At 37.3% G+C, this 16,587-nt stretch overlaps 1 protein-coding gene across 2 annotated transcripts in view; it reads right to left on the minus strand.

Annotated features, from left to right (window-relative positions):
* ANOS1 (anosmin 1) overlaps nt 1-16,587 on the minus strand; it is a 131,313-nt gene that overhangs the window by 42,989 nt on the left and 71,737 nt on the right. For both annotated transcript variants that reach the window (XM_088160183.1, XM_014882441.2), the window contains exons 3-6: nt 16,488-16,550; nt 13,206-13,428; nt 8,456-8,640; nt 1,489-1,618 (exon numbers count right to left, since the gene is read on the minus strand). In XM_088160183.1, the coding sequence (XP_088016309.1) occupies nt 1,489-1,618; nt 8,456-8,640; nt 13,206-13,428; nt 16,488-16,550 (601 nt within the window). The remainder of the gene's footprint in view (nt 1-1,488; nt 1,619-8,455; nt 8,641-13,205; nt 13,429-16,487; nt 16,551-16,587) is intronic.

The raw sequence follows: 16,587 nt of genomic DNA on the forward strand, positions 1-16,587 counted from the left end.
CTGTCAATAATATCTATTTAAAACAAAATTGTTGCCAGATTCAGCAACAAACTGCCGTAGAAGAAGAAGTAAAGAGAAAGGTAGTGCTGCTGAAGAGTTCTTACAGTAAACTCAACACAGCTTGAAGGAACTGTATTATTTTATGTTTCTGAAATGGCATGCTACATAAGTATCATAAGTTGTTAAAATAATACTTCTTCTATACCTGAAAAGGTTTGTGGTCACAGAAGTAACAGGACGGCTGTGCCAACCTTCCTACAACAAATATGGCTAAAGCACCAAAAAATTATTAAGGCTAACATATAGTTATTCAGTAAGTGATTAAACATTCCATACCAGCAAAAGTATTTGCATGTCTCTATAAATGCACCTCCAAAAATATTCTTTTCTAGGACTGACTATGGCCAAACAGTAAGCTAACAGCACAGGAACCCAAAGATGGCAACTGCTTGTACTGCAAGATAATTCTGTCTGCAGAAAAAGGAAATACATTCCTCAAAGTATGCAAAGTTACATCAGTGTAAAGATTCTGTCACAACTACACTAACAAGTCCTTCTATTAGAAGCTGCTTCTGTTAATAGAGGGAAGACTGCTCGATCTCTTTTTTTGGCACTAAAGGAGACTAGCGTGGTCTGGATATGCTTGCAATAAAATAAAATTTTAAGTGTCAAATTTAAGAGAGGGTGACCACATCCAGATCATGTCTAATGGAAATAGTTTCTAACCCCTATACTATGCCTAAGAGCCATCTGGGAAAATTCTTCCTTATGTTGGTCAAAAGCACAGAAGGGGGAATGCTAGGAACTTCACAGGATGGGAGAACCGTTTCTCTCTCCTCCATCCCCCATGTACCATTTACTGGTAAAGAAATAATTTTCTAAGTTATTTTATTACCCAAACGGCTGCAAAACCAGAACTATCAAGAAAACTTTGTGGATCATCAGGCATGCCTTTCTAATGTACAGAAACACGCTGCTTTGCATTTATACTCTTTTTTTATTCTTAAGCACTTACAATTAGTGCAAGCAAGGGGAAAGTTATATTAAGAGGGTCCAATGTTCCATAAAAAAAATGCTGCTATAATTATTTCGATACAGGCAACAAAATATTCCAACTAAACATATGACAATAACATATTTCTCATAACTAAAAAGAAAAAAAGATAAACCTCTTGGATTAACACACTGAAAATCAGGTTCTTCTATATTTCATGGTCAGGGTCATATAGTTTGATACCAATAATGTGGAAAATGTTCCAAAGGAGTTTTATTCATAGAGACCCTTACTGATAAAAGAATAATGACACTTTAACTTTTAATTTGTTTGCTGACTTCAAACAAGTCTTACACCATTTCTAAAGTCAGGAGCAAAACCACTCAAAACCCCACCTGTTAAAAACCTGCTGCCACGAAAACAGGCAGATCAGGCTGCTCTCCAGGTGTGAGCGAGAGGAAGGTGAGCAGCAGACAAGAGGAAGGCAAACTCACCTCTGGAGGAGCGGAAGTGCTTGCTGGGTGCTGTGAAGCCCCTCGTCCCGTGCACGTTCACCGCAGCCACGCGGAACTGGTACCACCGGCTCGCGCGGGTGTCCGGCAGCCGAACGCGCTCCTCCGTGGTCTGGAGGGGAAAAAAAAGGTCACACTTACACTGGCTGCTCCTACGTGGTCATCTGTCATCTGCTGTGCTACACCAGCCAGTCTGGCTGAGTACAGAACAGCACTGCAGGCTTTATGCAACCACCTCACCGCCATCACTCTGCACCGCAAAGCATTTACAGTTGTGAACAAAATTTTACCAATTTTATAGTGCATTGCAGGTCTCTTTGGGAAAAAGTATCCTTTAGAAAATGAGTGAAGTGTTGTTAAATTCACAAAATTAGTTTTGCAGTTATCACAACCTTCCCCAGTGTTTAGGGTCTCACTGTTCAAGTGTTGATGTTTCAGGGAACACATTGCTCCAGGTGATAGGACTGATTTCTTCAATTCTCAATTCTCAGAGAATTAAAGGTTCAAAATAGCTTAATGAAATCCAGTGCTGTGAAAACCTACTTTTTCTAGTTCACAGGAAACACAAAACTCTCCGATAATGAATGTAAGCCTTCTTCACATCTTTGGCACTTATGTCAAAAAGACAGCCTTAACTCTTCCCTGAAGACTTTTCTCAGGTCATAGGAGCTGACCTTTTCTCCAACAACACCTACTGAGATTGCCAATGTCATGAGTTCAATTTCCAAATCCTGTGGGGAGAACCACTGAAATATGGCATAAGCATAGATACATTCTGAACCCTTTCAGTAGGAAGTGCTTTACACATTCTTATTTTGAGCCCTGTTTTCTTCCATTTTTTACCTCATTAAACTTTTGAAGAGCTATCTTTTGCATTCTTTCTTTTTTTTCCCTAAGGTACAAACATCAGAACTGAACACAGCCTCCTGGTAACCACTGAATCAGTTCCAACTACAGATGTAGCATCTCATCAAAAACACATCCACTTGGAAATTTTATTTTTACAATTACCTCTCAATTACCCAGTTTTCAATTTACTTTAGTATGTCATGTTTACTACATTTTCATTTAATTCCTTAATCAAAATAACACAGGACCCTGAAACACATGTCATGTATATGTCTAAATATATTATACAATCATTACTGATTACCATTACTGACCAAACATGCAAGCCCATCAAAAATGTAGTTACATCAATTTATTTTTACAACCTCTGTTTTATACAACTTCAAGAAGCCATCTTACCTGTACAGGATTCAACATTGCTTGCAATGATACCAAATAGCTCCTAAAAAAAGGGACAACATAATTTCTGCTTTTTGCTCCCTTTCAAAACTGTGCAAGAAACCAGCAGCTGCTGACATAACTCAGATAATCAGAAATGGAGGAATTTGCTTCAGCTCTCCAATGGCCTTTTCAGAACCCTGACAAATATAATTTGTAGGTGTTATCCTGCACTTAGTCTCTTAATTTAGTGACAAAGAAAATTTAGGGAAACAGATATCTCATTTGTGTGTGCATGTAAGGAAAAGAGACCCTTTCTAAACCATATTATTGACCACTCTCAGATTGATAAATGTTGTAGACTGAGCCCATCACATATTGCTGCTACTCAGAGTCCCACTCCATTCAGACCACTGTATTTGTCTTCTCAACTTAAGCAGGGGTAACAGTCTTGACACTGCCTGCCTCACCTCCTTTCCTTTTTTAACTTTTATGTTACCTGTACAGTGAATTATCTATCCAAGGTTTGTCCCAGGGAAGAAAGAGTCTACCTGAATCAACTTTTGCAATTATTTTTATTTTATGGAGCAAAGGTCTTATTTTTTTTTCAACAGCCAGGTACCCTACTATTGCAACTGAAAACAGGTTTGGGACCAATACTTAATTGGAAATAACTAGTTACAGTCTTGTGGGCTTTAAAAAACATGTTTGCTGAACTTTGTTACAAGGCAAATTGAATAGACTTGATCCCAAATTCCTCAAAGGAATCTTTTTTGTCACTGGCATCAGCTCAGCTATTCAGTTGCTTAAAAGAAAGTATTTCAGTTCTGTCAATTTCCCATGGCAACCACGAAAAATGTAAAATCAAACAAACTGTCAATCCATAATGACAAAATTATTTTAGTTTATGAACAGGCCTATTACTTTCATCATTAATTTTGTTGGCCAAGCTCCTGCTTTTTAATGGCATGCAGAAGATCTACCTCCAACTACTAAGATATAAACTACTTCAGCACCTCTAAGTATCCTCTACACAGAATTGATAAATTTCTAGAAAGAAGAAAGTACTACTGAGATATCTTACACTGCCTAAATGCCATATCTATTTTTTATCTTTAATTGCTTTAGTTTAGTTAGTTCTCAACTACTTAAGTATGTTTTGAGCTGCGATCACAATATTCAGAGTCCTTTCAATATCTTTCACATTAATTTAAACCCACTAAAAGCTATGCTGAGTGGTACTAAATAACTAATGGTTAAATTTCATCACACACCTAAAATTCTGTCTAAATATGAAAGAAAAAAACAAGAATTTTATAGAATTTTTAAGAATCATAAATAAAAGACAAAAACAAAAGATCACCACTCAAATCATTACAGAATCATAATTACTGTTTATTTGGCTACGCATCACCTGTTTACTTATAAGATTAATGTTTGGAAGGCAGCTTCAAATCCTAATAGGCATTTTATTTGTAATAAAATAATGAATTAGTCCTCAGACAAAGTAACTGGCCAACATGTCCACCTTCAGTATCATGCAAAGTTCAGTGAAGATAAGGCAAAATCCCTATTAATTACATTAGGATAGAACTTCATATAAGAGTAGCATGTAATCTTAATAACATAAATTGGGCAATACACATAATAGCTTGACATTCCTTCTCAAGAGTTCATTTTAGGTCCAAGGGACAACAGGACACTTCCAGTGGCCAAGAAGCAGAAAGAGATTGGGCTTTTGTGTGAGAATTTGGCTGAGACTTGCCCAGAGCTGCTCCATTTAGGAAGCACTGACAATTCTACTCCTCGTCCAGCAGCTCTTAACTGTTCAAATCCTGATCTCTTTCTTGTAAGTAGTCCACATGCCCTGTCCTTCAAAAGGAGATTATCTATGATTGTCTTCAACATCCCTACAGTAATCTCCCTCTGCTGCTCTTACAACTGACTAATGATAAAGAGCATCCCAGAGCATGGGTGGCCTATCTTCAATTCCATCCTTTGCATGAGAGGGGAGGGGAAGATATTCCCTAGCACCTCGGATGTTGCATGCTATTTAGAACTGTAACATGTTGTATATTTACATGCAAAACTGTCCCTTGGAGAAAGAAAGGCTGAAAGTCAGAATTTATTGTAAGGGAAAGGTGGGATTTACTACAACTGGGAGGGAGAAGAAAGAGAATATATGATCCAGCAGCACAGCAATTTGACCATTCAGGTGGGATTCTTGTGTCAACACCCCAAAAAGTGTATATATGTTAAAAACTGGTGCAAAAAAGTCTTCACAGCAAAGACTTGTACAGAGGACTCTCCTCTATCCAAGGATTAGAGTAATCAATGGACTGTTTCACTGTGCTCATTCCCGATTTTTCCCCACTATGAATCCTGGACTCCTCTCTGCAGCACAAAGGTTTAATAGAAATAGGAGAGTACAGCCTTACTCTGCAGAGTTCACAGCTCTACACCTTTGGACACAACACAGTGATAAAAGAATTTGCATTTCAGAGAGTGAAGAGATACCATCCAGGGTATCAGAAAAGCTGAGTACTCTAATACAAAAGAAATTCTGAGTGTTGTATCCACTACCCTATCAAAGGACAGCAGACCTGCCCTATTTCATGTGAATGCAATCCCAGACAAGGTGGGCACTCTCTAAGGCTGCTTACCAAAGCAAGCCCCTCCTGGGAGATGGAGAAAGGAAGCTTTAGTGTACAGGACTGGTGGTTATCTCCAGCAGGCATTTCTCACTGTCACAGGCTGAGAACTTTCTTGTGAGCCTCAGAACCAGAACTTTGTTTCAGAAGCTTTCTTTTTGAAACAGATTAGCTGTCCACAGAGTTTAGACAATTGCAAGGTGAAGCACTAATGTCTGCCACAACCAAGCTACCAGGAAATACTGTCCTTTATTTGTTTTAGTAATGGACTAGACTAATAAATGCACCTCATTACTGTCTGCCCATATGTATATATATGTGTGTGTGTATACACAGATTACATCCATTCACACAATACAGATGTGTTCTGTCTGAAAATAACTGATCTGGCATATTTTAATTAACTTTATTATATTATAGTAACATGACTAAATATCTGAATTTCCAACATAAACAGTAATACTACTATTTTTAGAAAGAATTAGTACCAAATGGAATGGGAAGATTGTGCAAAAGACATGCAGTATTTCCATAGCATAATGCAGCAGTTCCTGCTCAGCTGGCTAAATCTTAAGTTCCAGTACTGTAGGAATTTTCACATAACACTTAGACACTCTACATCATAGCCAACTTGGCCAACTAGCATCTTAGTTACCATAGTCTGTACATTAACCAATGGAAATTAGTCAAATGGTTAATTATATCAAGTTTTCCCCAAAATACGCAGTAAAAAAACATTAAAAATCCCTTTCTCTGGAAGTGAAAAATAACTAAAATTGTTTTCAATGTGTTTGCTTTCCTTATATTACTGGAGAGCAAAATAATATGCTAATAGATTGAGCCTTCCTCGTTAAAAAGAAAACATAAAGATGATACAACAAACATGGCACAATACAATAAACAAACTTTTTCAAAATTATTGTTTCAAAGTAAAGGTACAAAGTAAAAATTTGTGGGAAACTTGAGAAATTACTTGCAAATTAGCTCCTCTAAGGGCAATAGAAAACAGCAAGGTCTTTTTTTAAATTTAAACAACTTAAAGTTACTGAAAATTATAACTCCATTTTTTTTCTTGGACAGACAACAAAAATAAAGTATTAGATTAGTAACTCTGATGAAATATTATGAAATTTCTTGTAAGACAATAACAATAACTTATAACTAATATGTAGCATAATTATGCTACATATGGAGATAAGCAAAGAGAAATTTGATCTTTGATTGCTCTTCACACAGTCTCTACCTTAAGTTGCAGAGTAAAGCAAGAACCAGAATCATCTCCCCTGGACTGAGATGCTCCAGGAATTCTCAGCTCAATGGCTGAGCTCTTCTCAGCCTTTGCCTATAATTAAGAGCTCATACCTCAATGTTTTGGAATCATACAAGAAAAAAATCTCGGCTTTACAGACAAGAAAAGCCTGGAGGCTGTGCACACAATCACTTTAGTCAAACTGGATATCCATCCTTGTTGCTGATATTGCAAAATAAATTCTATCTTATTTGGCCAAACAGATTTGATTGCCTGGTGGGACGTCTAAAACTACAAACACCATGGAGGTACACTAGTCCATAAAGACAAAAATTCTGATTACTATCACCCCTCAAAGGTACCCAACCTGCATGTCCCATAAGGTATACACAGTTCACAAAGCCAGTCAGGCATCCTGAAGCATGCTTTGAACTGACATTCCCAGTGGGGTCCATCACACAATCAAGTTCCTGTCTCCTGTGATGCAGAAGGGACAGTGAAGTTGTCAGAAAGATGTCAGTCGGAGGAGGCTTCTCCTGCCACAGTGATTAACTCAGCCTCTTCTGCCCACATTCACCAGACCCCCCCAAAGAAAAAAAAAAAAAAGGCAACTGTCAGGTTCTTACTGCTCTTGCACAGGAACATGGTTCTGAAACACTCTCCTGCAGCTCCACTGCCAGGCAGGGGTTCATATATGTTCAGCTACTGTGGAGCTACTAGTGCATGTTTCCAGAAATGTGCATGAGGTCTGTTCCTGGGGTGAGAATAGCACAGCACTGTGCTCCCTTTGCAGCCACAACAGCTGAGCTTCTACAGTCTAGCACATACACATGGCTCAGTAACAGTGAGGAATAATTCAGATCTGGCACATTTTTGCTACTTGGTATTTTCCTTGCAGCTAAGACAGGAGGTTGTTTCCTGGAATGGAGAATGCAGGTTCAAGACCTGCACCTCAGCTGAGAGACATAGGTCACTGTGACTTGATCAGTTTTGGATGTGCTCCCTTGGGCTTGCACAAGCAAGGTTTCCTGCCACGGTCTGCTGCAGGGGGCTTTTTCTGAGCAAGACTACAACACAGTGACAGCTCTCTCTAGCACCACACTGAAGTGAAGATATTCACTCCTGAGTGTTCAGTCTCACAAGCTTGATGTTATTGCAAGATAGCATTTTCCTACACAATCTGAATTGAGAATGAACACAAATTGTCATAGAATTTAAATCCCTTACTCTATTTTGCGGATGGTTCTACTTATTCTCTCTTTCCTTTTTTTTTTCTTAGCTATAATGATATTTTGCAGATCTTTTCAAAATCAGCATTTTACTTTTCTTGTCAGCAGGGATGAGGGTGAAGCAGTAAGATAAATGATTGGAGCTCTGCCATCCAGGTGGACTGTCAGCATGGTAAAAAACAGATTGAAACTGGGAAGGAACTAAGTGAAAATTTATGCTCTGTTGGCTGCTTCTCATTAAGAAACATTTGCTCATGAATCTTACATTTTCAGTCTGGATTGCACTGAGTGAGAAGAGCATGACATCATAGACTTTTCTGAATTGGGAGGGTCACACCTGAAAAAAACAACTTCACAAAGAATAAAGGCTTTAATTTTTTATTTTTTTTTAAAGATAAATGGCCTTTTCACCAGCTGGATTTTTTAACTTTTGACAAGACTCAAGCCATGCCGTGGACACTGTGCAATGAGTCTCACTAAACTCAGAAGTCTCTAGTGTGCCTCTTTGAATGGATTTTGGTCTCTAATTCCACATTTTTCAAGAGATTTGTGACATTCTGAAACTGGATCCATATTGCTTACAAAGAACTGACCTGTGCCACAGTTTGCCAGTTTGTAGCATCATCCTCACTTGGATGGATTCCTTGATTCCACCTCCTCTGAACAACATAGATCACAGGCTCAATGGAAATATTGAATTTTGAAGACCACTTCACCTCCAGGTCTCCAGACTGATGTTCTATGAATTTTAATTCTTTCCGAGGTTTCAGTGGAACACCTGTAGTAGGAACACACAGATAAAAATATATATGTAATTTTACAAGATATGATTAAGCCATCTGTAGATGAAGCTGTTCAAGAAATAATTTTTTAAAAAAGGATTGTTTGTCAGTGAAAAGGCCAAAAAGGCAGAAAATTATAAGCTTGGAAGTTTTAGAAGTGTTCCTAGCTAACCCATCTCTGCTAACATTAAAATTTGTTTCTAAAAAAAATCTTCAAAATTATTTCTTTATTTCATTAAAAAACTGAAAGATGTGAAAGCTGCAATCTAAAACTGACTTTGCAGAAAACATCTGCTTAAAACAACTGGAAGAAAGATATCTTTAATTGCAAGCAGAATCAGCTATACCTGTTGTTCAGTTTTTCACCCAATTTATCCTTAAACACATCTAACAACAAAATTTCCATAGCACCACATAGTAGTCTGTTTCACTACTTCTCTATCCTTTCTACAAGAAATCTTTCTCACTGCCTTGTTTAGTCTCCTCAGCTGCACCATATACTCGATACTGGTCCAAGATGTTTGTGCATCATGGGGAACAGATTCTTTCTTTTATCTGTGGAGAAGCTTTTCATGTACCACAAGACTGTTATCATGCTTCTGAATGTTTTCTTCTCCAGTCTAATAACCACAGTGCACTCCATTTCCCTTTAAATCAGTATTCCCAGATCTCTGTTCACTCTTGCAGTTGCCTCTGGAGACTCTCCAGTTGCCCAACAGCCCTTCTCCAGAGTCAAACCTAAAACTGGACACAGGCTGTGTCTAAGCTCTCAGCAGTGCAGAGCAGTGAAGTGTGATTATTTCATACATCTTACATTAGTCTGATGTACTTAAGAAAGCTGTTTGCTTCTCCGTGGCTGCATGATCTTATTGACTTACATTCTGCAGCTGTACTGCATCATGTGTCACTCTCCACTCTTCCCTAAAGAGCTAGGAAAGGTAATTTCAAGACATCTTGGAATAGATATATCTAATGTATATTGTCAAATTGTTGCATTACAGAGAAAAATATATATTTCTAAAATATTACTGTAATTTCTCATTACACAGTGACATCTAAGGACAGTTGTTTCTGTTCTTATACTGCCAGTAATATTACCTTTTTGAAAACATCTGCAGTAGCTTGAAGGAAAAAACAACTCTTCAAATTTGGCATTTTTTGATTAAATCAACAAATCAAGTGTTAGATACATTTCTCTAGACAGACATTAGGAACATTTATATTTGAGTGTGCAACATTTTGTCACTTGAGGATATGTCACAAATAAGGTCTCTATGCTGACATATAAACCTTCTTAGCAAGTTATTGTACACACTTTAGTTATTTTGTTGTTTCAACGACTGTCCACAAAAGGCCAGGTGAATGTATTGGTTAGAGAAATTGTTTCCTTCTCAGTCTGCCACAGATGACTTAGCACCAAAATTTCCTCAGGTCAACAAACCACTTTTGTATTTTAAGCGGTGTTCTTAAAAATCTGAGTATACAAGTAGCTACAAGTAAATGAAAATGATATTGTAGATCTTCAAGAAACCTAAAATCCACCTGAAAAAAAATGCAGTACCTAAATTTGAATATCACGGCAGTTTAGACCCAGAATACCCTTCAGTAGCCTAAAGTCTTAGTCTAACATAACAGACATGACTTTGGATTTCCCCATTTGCAAATGACTTCTTTAGTCATGATACACAATAATCCTACAATCTGCATGTTAAGAAAACTTCCATCTGCTTTGCATTAGGGGCAGTTGGATTCACTTGATTGCAAGAATCTCAGCCTCTCTGGTGTTACGTAATCGCGGGCAGATGGAGCGCGGCCGCGCAAACAATGAGAGCACAGCACAAGTGCACTTTAAAACACTTTTGTAGAACCAGCAACATCACTTTAATATCCAGATGTGAAGATCCAATTACTCTTCAATGTGCCTTTTATTATGTAAATGGTCAGCCCCTTTATTTCGTGCTGGAACAAATTAGTCCTCAGTCTGCAGTGCTACAGTGTCTGCATTAGTCCAAAGCCTGCAGTGCTTAACCAAAGAATTCAAATCACTGATCACTGTATGTGTGCAACAGCAGAGTCCAGGAAAAATGTTTCTAAAGGTATCTTTCAAACAGCACATGCATCTCTGTGCCATGAAAAGAAAGTGCACATCGGTCTGTCATGAAAACCTGTATCTTAAACATTGGTTCCCCCAGAATTCAAAATGTTTCTATAAAGGGATTTGTAAAGGATACATCCATAGCACTTGCAATACAATTGCACACACAGTTCTGCAAGGACTCAGAAATGGACACTTTTAAAACTGTACACTATGTTTGTAATACAAAACTACTTTTCTTTAAGCATAAAAAGAGTCATTAAACTGTGGGTGACCATCTGACCCCAGTTACCCTACTATAATCTTGCCACACCATCAGACCCTTTGAATATCCTGATCTTCCCTTCACAATTTACCTTTTTTTTACACAGATCTGCAGAGACACCTTTTGAAGTCCTTCACTAGTTGAGACAGTGTAAAGAAGGGGGATGAGGCCAATGATAGAAGAGTAGGAGAACATTTGATATCTCTACTAAAGGACATAAATATGTGAAGACTACATAACCAATTAGTAATACTCCCAACAGAGATGAAAAAACACTTGTGACTAATTCAAAAACATCTGCAATACAATACATATCTTAGGTGGCAGTGTACTTACCTTACTATTCTTTTTAGGATTGTATTTTAGCATTCAGTACTAGAGGGCAAATTCAGTCTGTTAATCCAGAAAATCAGATGGGAATTTTATGTCTACTGTTGTAACTAATCTCCAGCACCTGATCAACAGTGAAACTATAGAAACTGCTGTAGACTCTTAGATTCAATCTGAGTTCATTTTCAAGCTGTGAGTGCTGTCAAAAGGATAAGAATAAGTACTGAACTTATTCACTAGATCTTAGTCATGCTTGCAGAGTTTGCTCTTCCTTAGTGACAGGAAGGTCATTTACCCCTGGAGGAAATGAATAGCAAGCCTGCTCCACTTCTATTTGTCTTTTGTTGCAGAAAGACAGGTTGAAGAGGCTAATTAGCTGAATTCATCAGCTGAGAAGGCAGTAGGGTATTGAGCTTGCCCTTCCTCTGCAAGACATATATGCTCTTACAAGCCAGCACCTCCTGCAGATCAGTGATAAGATGTTAGGGAAGGTTAGTTCTGCTCCCATTTAATCAGGCCAAACAGAGGAGACTTTCCAGTGTGTGGTTACAGAATGTATCACATCCTGTCATATGCTGTGTCAGCTCCAGCAGCACTTAATCTTGTTTTATTTGTTTGTTTGTTCTTACCTTTTCCAGTTATTATATTTACTGGAATGCTTTGCAGTTGTGGCATGGAGCTTGGTCATGTAAATCACTATATACATAACATGAATGCCTTTTTGACAACGCTGGTCATTTGTCTCAATAAGACAAAACAAATAAATAAGTGATCCATTTTAATAACTTTCATTTTGAAAGGTGCTATGTACTAATCTGCGTGTACTAATTCCTTATAGTTTTAAAGGGGCTGCTCTTGCAAACAAAGGGGCTGCTGTATCTTGCAAACAAGAGCCTCCCTTCTGCACACATTGAAAAAGATTTATTCACATTTTAGTTAAAATAATGAACTTAAAAACAAATTCACCATCTTCTTTTCCTAATTTATCATGCTTCCATCCACAGATGGAAATAAGCACGGATTCAGACCTAAGCCTGGAGCTTAGATCAGACTTCTGCTGATTGAGCTTCTGCAGAGAGCCCATGCTATGTGATTAATAACTGAATAATATTTATTTTTTATCACTGACATAAGAAGAATTCATTCTTGTACAAAAACACCAACCCTGTGGAAAAAGAATATTCTTTTCACAAATGCTTATTTTTCAAATATTTCCATGTACAAAGCTTTTTAAAATTCCAGTAAATTAAGTAAAAAATTTCTTAGCTTATATGTTCTGTTCGAAGGATGTCAAAGGAAACGTTTATTCAAAAAATCTCAGGACTCAAATAAATTAATTTTTTTTAGTAAGATTGCCTTAGATTTAAATAACGAATTAATATATATCTATATGTGGATATTATGATCTTTCACTATGCTGTTCTGTGTTGATTTGTTCTTTTACTAGATTATTTCACAGCTCCTACTTGGTAGTCCCATCTGCTTGGCTTGTAGACATAAATGTTATTTCTCATTAATAGGACCTGAAATGTTTATTGTTAAATATTTTCCTGCTGCATTCTCTCTCATCCGCATCAAATTAAGTGAGATCTCACCCAAATTGACAAAGTTTGTTCTGCTTAAGATGACTCATAATAGCCACACGTTTACATTCCACAGATTTCCAGACATGGGTTTCACAAGGGGGAAAAAAAATTGGAAATTTAAGCAACATTTCTCTCTGGTTTTCTACCCTTTCACTGTGCAGCCACATCTCTACAGGTACCTCTCCTTTTTCTTCCCATCCGTACAAACTCCCAGCAAATAGTTTAGCAGACTTCAGTATGGCCTGAAGTTATCAGCCCAGTATGAGTAATATTAATAATCTCTACCTTTGTACAGATTTTTTGGAATTTGGCACGTGTGACCACATCCATTGGAACAGCATTTCTTCACTCCAGAACATTCAATATCAGTTTCACAGCTTTCAACGCAGGCAGCTGCAAAACCACTGGCCTTCTCAGGTGCTGGGCAGTCCCCTTGCTTCACAGACAGGATATACTTAAGGAATTCACAGCTAGTTAGGCATTCATAATTCTTCTTGGGGAAAAGAGGCTAAAAGGAAAACAGAAGAAGTGTATGTTTTCAACAGGAACAACCAAAAAAAAAAAAATAAAAATAAAAAAACACCCCAAAAACCCAACCAAACCCCATCAAAGAAAAAATGTTATAAATTTTCCAAGACCTCCTAAAGGATTATTCAGATTTGCAACTTTTGCAAGACTATTCCCGAATATTTATATATTCATGCCACTTCAAAAAAAGCATTCCAAGTACAGAATGATGAATTCCCTCAAGTAAGACTGCCATATTTAAGGAACAATGTTGTTTATATCTGCCAGCTTTCCCTTGTTTTTCTCACACTGACTGGCTATAAAGTTGCTCAATGACAGATTAAAAACATTCCCAAAACAAAAGGGAAGTAATGGTCAGACAGTCTGCTTTTGTTGGACTATCCCACATTCTTTCCTCTGTACTTTACAACACTTTCCCCACAATATCTGATGTAATGCCACTCTAGATAAATAAGGGAAATCTTGTTTCATTATACTGTTTGAACTAAGTTGGCTAAGAGAAGATTTTGCAGCATCTTTATGTTCTTGCCAGCATATTCGTAATTGTGTAATTCTTCATGGAACTGGATTTATGATAAAATGGTCAGCAGAAAATATAACTTAGAATAAGCTTTAAATATATTGATTACAGATCAAAGTGAATGAGAAACCTAGTCCTAAATATTTAAGAAGATGCTTCAACGCACAGACATTTCACAGCATATGTAATACTCAGAGGTTTGCAAGGTCCATTTAAAATAGCTTCTACAACCCTGGGAGAATACTGTGTGTGACATGGAAATGACTGTAGCATGTAACTGGCATTGTCTGTAGCTGGCCTTTTTGTACCAGAGCAACCAAAAACCTTTCACAATGAGAGATCTGATTTACAGGTTCCTAAGCCTACACGAGTTACAACCACTCTCTATCCAACTAGCCATGTAACTTCTGAAACTTCTTCCATATTCAAATGTTTTACTTTCTTGTTTTCACTCTTCTCATATTTCAGGCAAAATGAGGAAGACTCAGCTATTACAGAGGCCCGGGTGTTTCACAGATTATTTATTCTCTAAAGTTGCTGTGGCCCAAGAATGTATCCCTACATTACCACTCCCATCTTTTCCTACAGAACAGCCCAGAATTTTGAACCAAGCTTTCAGGCAAGCATTTGGGTGTTACAGGCTTTATTTAACCAGCCTAAATGCTGCAAAAATGAGCAGTCTCTATGTCTCCTACTGACCCCAGTGATTCCTGGACATGCTCTCCTGCTGTTCCCCCGAATGAAATGCACCTGATACCATGTTAAAAAGCTAAACGAGCAGGAAAATAAATTTATAGGAAAACAAACAAACAAACAAACAAAACAAGGAATCAGATAAATTGTCCTTCACACATAAGGTTCCCTTTAACTCAGTAGTACACTCAATTGGTAGATAAGAAGTAACACATGAAGTAGGGACGTTGAGAAACATAAAGCTAAATTGTTGCTTCCAGATTTTTTACAAAATGCAAAAAGATTGAAAACACTCTCAGAGGAAAACAGCCTCCTTTAACTCAATCAACGTCTATGAAGTATACATGAGTCTGAGAGAAAGTGGTCCTGGGCTTTTGTGTTTGAAGCTAATTTCAAACCCTAAAACATCACAAATTTGCAGCTACTTAATTAAAAATGTTATAGCTCCCTGAGGCATAATACGTCCTCAAGGCTTCTCCTCCTCACCCTATTTCACAGCTCATTTTTCAGTTAGCTGCTAAATGTGCTGCTCCTCATTATGGGCCTTTGAAGTTCTAAATTTAGCTTTAACCACAAAACACTAATCAAAGAAGGATGCTCACTGTTTTTAACTACAATAGAACAGTGTTCTACAAATGTTTTCCTTTTAAACCAATTTTATACATATTTTCACTCATCTCTGGAAACATACAGTCTGAGTGAAGAGCGATATACAAGAACAACACAAATTAGATTCACTAAAACTGTATTTTTCCAGTACTCTAGAATTTCGTATATGAGAAAGTAGCAAATAATCTGAGTTTAAAAACTGTTACAAGGCTTGGTTTTCATGAGAAACTTTTATTTTGTCTTTGGCTGTAACTGCATAGAACACTAATTCAGTTATCCCTATTAACACGCTGTTGCATCTAAAATTTTTTAGTTGACATTGCAGCTGTTCCTCGTCATCCTCATGATGCTTAAAATAATTTAAACATAGGACCAGAAAAACAGTCTCCATAGTAAAGAGAGAGGAGTTAAATCTGTGTACCAGTAAGATCAGTATATCAAGTAAGGTCACTTCTGTTTTTTATAGGAAAATAATAAAATCTTCCTCAGAACTCACTTTTATAGACTTATATTTTAACCTTTTTTATAGTAAGGCAACTTTCTATTGAGCTGATACTTCCATTTTGAACTAAAAACACTTAAGAACTGCAACAGATCACTTCCACCAACTCAGAGCCATGTTGCAAGTCCATTAAAAAATCTCCTTCTTTGTTCTAGTTTGACTGATTCAGGTTTGCTTCTTCACAGATTATTCTGATGGATGGTTCAAATATAACTTTCAAAATATTTTTTCTTGAATAATTACGTATTTTGATATTAGTCTTCTGAACTTCAATCTTCTGAACTCTTAGGGAACTAAAATCAGGCAGACTTTCACATACAGAAAAGCCACCTGTTCTAGCTATCCTGCCCACGGATTTTTCCCACAGCAGCATTTTATCTTTTAAACAAAGACTGTCTTTCTTACACATGGCCAGAAAATATAGAAGGGCAAGTGGTAGAAATAGCATCTTAGAGGAGGGATGTAACAGCATCTTCTGAGATGCTACGTAAGTGTGACTGGATTGAGTCTAAAGTACAAGTCAAGATAAAACATTTAGTCAGAAAGAAACCCTTTTTAAACTCAAAATTAATATAGCTACATTGTTAAATGTGTATCTTTTCAAAGGAAGGCAAATGCTACAAAAAGGGTTTTCAGCTGTTTCCTCGAAGCTAGTAATTTAAATTAAATCGACTGCTGGAACAAAGTGAGAAAGCATGCCCTTGGGCTGACCTACCTCACAGAAGCTTTGGCAATGGTTTTTCTTCAGGTCCCAGGACTCTTTGCAGGGCTCCAGGCACTAGGAAGAATCAGGAGGCAGAGAAGTGTCAGAAAGA

This window comes from Sturnus vulgaris, chromosome 2 (genome assembly GCF_052056855.1).
Source record: "Sturnus vulgaris isolate bStuVul1 chromosome 2, bStuVul1.hap1, whole genome shotgun sequence".
Lineage (NCBI taxonomy): Eukaryota > Metazoa > Chordata > Aves > Passeriformes > Sturnidae > Sturnus > Sturnus vulgaris.